This window comes from Echinops telfairi, unplaced genomic scaffold (assembly GCF_000313985.2).
Source record: "Echinops telfairi isolate 266 unplaced genomic scaffold, ASM31398v2 ScPeMD7_5;HRSCAF=22, whole genome shotgun sequence".
Lineage (NCBI taxonomy): Eukaryota > Metazoa > Chordata > Mammalia > Afrosoricida > Tenrecidae > Echinops > Echinops telfairi.
The window spans coordinates 168749-175993 of NW_022103901.1; the positions used below are offsets into that span (position 1 = coordinate 168749).

General features: G+C 61.6%; 1 protein-coding gene across 1 annotated transcript; it reads left to right on the forward strand.

Annotated features, from left to right (window-relative positions):
- The first annotated feature begins 4488 nt into the window (after window positions 1-4488).
- Window positions 4489-5739, forward strand: FOXL3 (forkhead box L3). The gene is made up of 3 exons (XM_004705871.1): window positions 4489-4589; window positions 4915-5083; window positions 5317-5739. The coding sequence occupies exons 1-3, from the start codon at window positions 4489-4491 to the stop codon at window positions 5737-5739; spliced, it is 693 nt and encodes a 230-aa protein (XP_004705928.1).
- Window positions 5740-7245: the final 1506 nt, after the last annotated feature.

Consider the following 7245-nt stretch of genomic DNA (forward strand, 5'->3'; position numbering starts at 1 on the left):
AGACCGTCACCATTGACGAGAGTAGAAAGCTCTGTCTTTCTCCTGAAACCAACTGGTGGTTTCAAACTGCTGACCTTACAGGTCGCAGCCCAGTGGGTAACCACTATACCTCCAGAGCTCCCCCTAGACGACACAGAATATGCTTTTCTTTAAAGGCCAAAATAAATCAAACGTGTTTTTTAAGAAGAAGAGAGAAGGCTCATGGCCTGTCGACCCTCCAGACTCCTTCCCTGTGGGCTCTCAGCTCTGGGCTGAGCAGCCACCAAGGGAGGAAACATCAACCTGAAGCGACTCGGATCCGGACGTGAAGACGTGCAAGTTTGCCTCAAACCAAAGCCGCGGTCACAGTGAGTAGCGTGTGCGGGGACACTGCACACAAACCTGAGGGGCACTCGAGTGGGCCGCTGACAGCATCATCCAATGGAGTCGGCCCCCCCATGTCCCCATGCCCCCGGAGGCCACCACACAGTCAGCTCTCGGGCTTCCTGCTGACCTACGCTGCGGTGCGTGTCGGTCACTGGAAGCGGCCAAATGTGTGGCCAGTCCTTGCAGCAGCCCAGGAAGCCTGAGCAGGTCTCCTTTTGTGGCAGATGACAGAACTCTAAGGCGTCCTGAGATTTTCTGCCCCATGGCGTGTAGACACCTGCCTCGCACGCAGGCTGTGACCCCATGAGCCATAGCCATTCCTGTTTAATTAGAGCCAATTCTGACCACAGCAGCCCGATGGGACAAAATGGGATGGCTTTACAGGGGCCTCAAGGCTGCCTTCCTAACAGAGGAGCCCGGTGCTATAGGGGGGTCACAAGTTGTTCTGCCAACCCAAAGGTCAGCAGTTTGAACCCACCAACCACTCGTTAGGAGAAGGGTGAGGCTGTCTGCTCCCAGAAAGGGTCACAGCCTCAGAAACCCACAGGGGCAGGTCCCCCCTGTCCTCAGGGGTCACTGGGAGTCAGTATGGAGTCAGACCACCTCCTTTTTCTTCTGGGAAGCATCTGCTGGGTTTGAACCCTCAATCTTTGGGTCAGCAGCTCAGGGCATAACCACTGCGCCACCTGGCCTGAGTGAGGGGACTCTGCCGCAACCCTGCTGTGGCTGCCTGAGCGTGGCTGGCTGCAGCCCTGGCTGGGTGCAGAGAAGCAAGTCAGAAGTCTGGAGCCCAGACGGCCCAGAGAGGCATTGTGGTGTGAAGATGGAGGGGTCTGTGGCAAGGAATGGACCCCTGCTGACAGTCAGCAATAGCTGGTGCTCCTCACGGCTCAGCGGTGCCACAACCCCCCCACCCCGGGTGCCCAGAAGAGGCCATGTCACCTGGATGGAGCCCCTTCCTGGCTTCCCACCTGCAGGACTGTGGCCCGTGGGCGTTAGCTTCAGCCGAGACACTTGTGGCAGTGCAGTAACAGCTGTCAGCTCCATAAGCTGTCAGAGTTGTCACTACCCAAGAGGGACTTCAAACTGCTCACGGAGGACGTCGGCTGTCTTTCCATTCTAGTTTCCACTGTTTTTTCTGAAGTGACCGCAGCCACAAAGACCCTGTTTTCGTTAAAAACAACAGCAGCAACAACAACAAAACTCAAAACGCGGTTACCTTGGTGGCCTCCTCAGACCTAAAACTCAAAAGCCAAGCTCACTGCCATCGAGTAGACACCGACTCACAGTGACCTGCGGACAGGGTGGGGGCACCCCATGGCTTGAGCTGTAGCTCTCTCTGGGCCCAGACAGCCTGGCCGGCTCCCTCCTCCCCCAGAGGAAGCCAGCATTATGCCTGCTGGACAGACGTTCCTGGCTCCCACTTAAACCAAGCCCTTCTCTAGAGACCCCATAGGGCAGAGCAGAATGTTCCGGGAGCAGACAGCCTCCTCAGGGTCCCTCAGAGCAGCTGGGAGGCTCCCACGGACCACCTTGTGGTGGGTGGCCGTGTGCAGCCCACTGCGCCGGCCAAGCCTCCTTGCCACACCAAAAGGCCCAAGGCAGATCCTGACTTTGCCACTTAGTAATCAAAGCTGCTGCCAGGAGCCGTCTGGCGGCGGAGGAGAGCAGGGCACACCGCTTCTTGGCTGGAGTGTGTGGAGGGCAGGGTCTCATGCATGTGTGATCAGGAGGGACCAGTCCCTCAAGGAGGGCACCCTTCCGAGGACCACAGAGGATCAGAAGATGGAGGAAGACCCTCGATGAGCCACGTGAGCTGCCCATCAGGACTGCGGAGCTGGCGTGGGGCCAGCAGTGGGTTTCCTTCTGTTGGTGGTGGGCCGGCTGCGGCAGCCGACCACCAGAGCGTGGACCCTATGAACGGCTTGTTGGCTGGTCTGCAGGCCAGGGCTGTTTGGCTGCAGGCAGCACAGCCAACAGAGTGTCGAGGAGGGCTTGACATCCCAGTCAGCAGCCACGTCTGTCTCTCATCTGCCTGTGTATGCTTCACCCACGAGGTGACCCAGGGCTCCCCACCCTGGCCCAGTGGGAAGAGTTCCCAGATGCCTGTCAGATGCCACCCCCTGAGCTTCCATCCCTGACGGCCTTGGCTGCCCTCAGAAACCCAATTCTAGTGGAGCCCCCCTCTCGGCTCCAGAGGCTCCTGGTTTTGTGCAGGAGCACAGCCCCGAGGCTCTGTGGAGTCTGGAGCACGGCAGGATTCCTCCTGCCCAGGCTGCTCCTGGAGGTGGCCTTAATAGATGGAGTATGTAAGTTAGGAGCTGGTCTCAAGCCCCAGCTGAGAATGTTAGACATGTCCCCAGACCCTCAGACCCCCGTCCCGGTGAAGTCCTGTTCGTACTGACCGGAGACCTGACTGGGGCTGCAAAGCCTGCGTTCCAGTCACAGCTGTTGTGCAAGGCTCTGAAGGCTGGCCTGGTCTGCAGCCACTCGGCTGCTCTCACCAAGGGGACAGCCTGCCTCCCCCCCACCCCTGGTCCCCCTCCACTGAGGGGACAGCCCGCCTCCCCCACAGTCCCCCTCCACTGATGACTGACATCAGGCTCCCAAGATCTCCATTCGGGTCAACAGCACCCAAAGTATCCAGCTGAAGGTTTGGTGGGGCATGAAGAGAGGAGGGGGGAGGCTGGTGATGAGGCTGTCAGGATCCTTGGAGAACCCCAGGGCAGAGGCAGGCCCCCAGCCCCCGTACCTGGGCTTCACTGCTACCTCTGCTATGCTCACACAGACACACAGAGACGCCACACACACAAACACACACACACTCAAACACTCCACCCACACACAGATCCCACCCACACACCCTCACACATACTGCACACAATCTTACACACTTGCACACACACACACACACACACACACACCGCTGGGTACTGGAATCAACTGGACCACAGTTGGCTTGGGCACCTCTAGATGTCAGCATCCCAAAGCCACTGTGACCAACGTGACCTCTGGTCTGGATTCAATTGTATGATTCTGATGGTGAGAGGACAGAGTGGGACCACTGGGTGCACTGAGCCTCCACAGCGGGTGCCCTGGGGCCAGGGGTCACCTGTGACCGAAGCCTGCCTGGCCATCTCAGCACTTCGGGCTCTGCCTCCCAGGAAGAAGTTCTAGAAGAAAGCCCCTGTCCCAAGGTTCCTGGCCTCAGGAGGACACTCACCGGGTCTGGCTGGAATTCTGTGGACCCTCGGAAATGCCTCTGGCGGAATGCCCACCTCGCTGCCCCAAAGATCAGGGCCCAGGTCTCCTCCTTCCTCTTTCCTTCTTGGGTCAGCGTCCTGGGCTGGCTGTGCAGCACCAGTGGCCTTGCCCATGGACCTGGGCTTGGGGGTTACTGGACAGGGATCTTGGTTCAAGGAAGCACAGTTCTGGGCAGTATGCAACAAGTTAGATCACAAGGAGGCCTGAGGGAAAGTGCTGCGGGGTGGGGGTGGGGGGGAGCTCTCTCACCCAGACCCCATGGGAGCATTTCCTGTCCCTCTGCCCACTTCCCACAGGAGCCACTGCCTGGGCCCCACAGATCCAGCCTGCGCCCCCTCTGCTGCTTGGGCCTGGAAAAGCCTCAGGTCCTGCGTTGGCTGCGCTCCTGCTGCTCCAGCCCGGTGTCCACCAAGAACCCTCGAGGGGCCTGGGGAAGCCCCTCCAGGCTAGGTCAGACCCACAACTCCGGGACCAGGGAGCTCCAGGATGTGTCTCCTCGAGGGAGCTAGGAACCCTGCTAGCGGAGGCAGCCCCTACCCCCCAGGGAGCCGCAGTGGAGGGGGCTGCCCCACAGTGGAGGGGACCACCCAGCAGAGTGCCTCCCTCCTCCGCAGCAGGCTGGTCAGAGGGTCACGGAGGAGCCGCTGCTCTGCTACCCCACCCCCCCTTCCCCACGCAGCTGTCACTGGTGCTGGGGCCTCCTCGAGCGGGGATTGGATGCAGGAGCGCCGGGTGGGGTGGGCGGGGGACCCCAGAAGCCCGGTTCCAGGTTCTGGCTCCTGCGCTGAGCAGACGGCAGCCCAGCCGGAGAAGTTCGTTCCGCTCCGTGGGGACCTGCGCGGGCGGGTGGGCGCCAGGATGTTCGACAGTTCCCAGTACCCCTACAACTGCTTCAACGACGCTGAGGACTTCCCCGCCGGCCCTGAGCAGGAGAAGCTGCTCTCCCGGCCGGCATACAGGTGACTGGGGGCGGGCGGGCGGGCGGCAGAGCTGCAGGAATGCGTGCTGCCACCCTCTCGGACCCTCCACCGGGATCGAGGAGGCTGGGGGATGGAGGAGGCTGGGGCGCAGTCCTCTCGGGAGGGCTGGTGAGTGCGCTCTGCACGTTCAGGGCCGGAGGGAAAGTGCGCCCCACTCCCCATGGGCACCGTCAAATACCCAGGAAAGCAGCTCTGGGGTGCCCTCCTGTGCCCTACGTCCAACACTCCCACGGCATCCTGCGGGAGGACAGGGCGGGGGCACGGGCGAGGGCCCCCTCCCGACGGCTGGGCCGCCTGTCCTCAGCTACATCGCACTCATCGCCATGGCCATCCAGCAGAGCCCAGAGGGCCGCGTGACCCTCTCGGGCATCTACGACTTCATCACGCGCCAGTTCCCCTACTACCGCGCCAACCAGCGCGCCTGGCAGAACTCCATACGCCACAACCTGTCGCTCAACAGCTGCTTCGTCAAGGTGAGAGGCAGCCCTGCCCCAATCCTCAGGCAGCGAGCGGAGAGGGGCGCGGGCGTCCCTCCGCCGCCTCTGAACTGAACCTCCACCCAGGTCTCCCCCTAGGGGCGGCCCCGCGGTGTCCCGGATGGCCCCGCTGCGGGCCCCCTGGACACACTGGTAGCCGAGGGGTGCGTACGGGTGGGCAACGGTGACGCTGGGGGAGCGGTCGCGCTGAGCCCGCACTGCGCCTGCAGGTGCCCCGGGCCGAGGGCCACGAGAAGGGCAAGGGCAACTACTGGACGTTTGCCGGCGGTTGCGAGTCGCTGCTCGACCTCTTTGAGAACGGGAACTACCGGCGGCGGCGCAGGCGACGCGGCCCCAAGCGGGCCTCCCGAGACGAGGGGCTCGGGGCATCGTGCGCGGGCCTCGCGGGGGCACCCCAAGGCCCGCTCCAGTCCGCCGCCGGTGCGCCCAGGTCCCCGGTCCTGGCCCTCCCCACTGTGCCCCAGACTCCCGCCGTCCCTGCGGCGCTGGGGAAGTCCGACCAAAGGGACATCAAATTCAGCATCGACTACATCCTGTCCTCCCCGGGGCCGGGGTCGCCCCACCCCACGCAGGTGGGCAAGCGTCCCCGGATTCAGTCAGAGCTGACCAGCCTCCGTTTCTGGGCAATGTGAGGTGGGGGAGCTAGCCGATTCCGGTGGGTGTGGGGCCTGTCTTCCCCGACAGGACCTCCTTGGAAGGTTCTGGCAAGCATCCCTGCCGGAGCCCCTCTGCAGGGCTCACAGATCCTGCGAACTTCTTGGGACTCAGCAGGCAATTTGATCAGCTCTTGGCCGGAGGCACCCTATTGCCGAAGCTTGTTCACTGTGCTGCTGCGCTGTCAACGCTCTGCAGACAAGTTCCTCTGCAGAAAAGCCCCGCTGGACCCCAGACTCACTTCAGGGTCAGAGTCACCCAGCAGCACGGCTCCAAAGAGAAGACCCACCGGCCACCGGGGTCTGCAGAGACAGCTTGGCCTGGGTCACTGCAGAATCTGCCCACAGCCTAAAGGGCATCTTCCCCCCGAGGAAAAGTGTGACTGTGATGTGGACTCCTTGCTAGACCCCTGGACGGGGTGGGTGTGATCGTGTGTCAGAGCTGTGAACAAATACAGCCTGTGTTGTCACCAGAATCACTGCATGGTGGTTTGAAGGTTTGTGCACTTGCTGTTCAGACAGAGGGTGGCAGCTGGGGAGATGCCAGGGTTTGGGATCGTCTTGGGGGAGCACGCACCCCACTCTGGGGTCCCTCTGAGCAGCCAGGTGAAGCCCCTTCTCCCACGTTCCATTCTGCCCATCTCCCTGGGAAGAGAGCTAGCTGGCAGCTTTCCTGGTATAGCGTGGGGCATGCAAATGGAGACAGGAGGGAGGTCCGGGCTTGCAACCCTAGAAATGCCTGTGGTTTAATGATGCCATGGAGTGGGCATTGTTTTCAAAACACAATGAGGCTCTGTGGGGCCATCTGACCAACCTTATCCTTCCCACCAGCCCTCTGCTCAGCCGTGCTCTCTGAGAGCTCATCTGAGCGCTGGCCAGTTATAGCTAGCCTGCTCCACTTGGTGATAGCGAGCAGGTACTTCTGTAGACAGTAGGAACCACCTACGGGGCTGTGAAGTGCATCCCCATGCCTTGCCAGGTGGGGGTGACAGGCTAAGGAGGGAGACCCCGAGCCTCGTCAAACCCAGGGAGACTAGCGTTGACTGTGGTCACAACGTCCTGGCTGCTGCAACCTTTGGTTCATGTGTCCTGGCCAGAGAAACTCAAGAGGTTCCTTTCTTGGCTTGGGGAAGAGGGAAGACCATGTCCTCCAGACTTCGTGGGGGCTCTGACCATCGGCTAAGGCCTGCCGACCATGAGCTTTGGGGCAGCCTGAGCCTTTCAGAACTCTCTAACCCCTCCTGCACACCTGAGAGCTGGGGGGGTGTTCACCTGGAGCCCACTGTACAGGCTGAGGGCCTGGAGCAGGCAGACCCCACTCATAGTCCTGGCATGTGGTTCCAGCTGGTCCCGGACCTCCCCTCTGTGCTAGGGACTCTCCAGGCCATCCAAAGCACCCGGGGCACCCATGTGGGTGTGTTTGTGTGGAGTGGCCCATGTGCCTGTCTGCACTCATCTGTCTGTACCCCTACAAAAAACATCCAG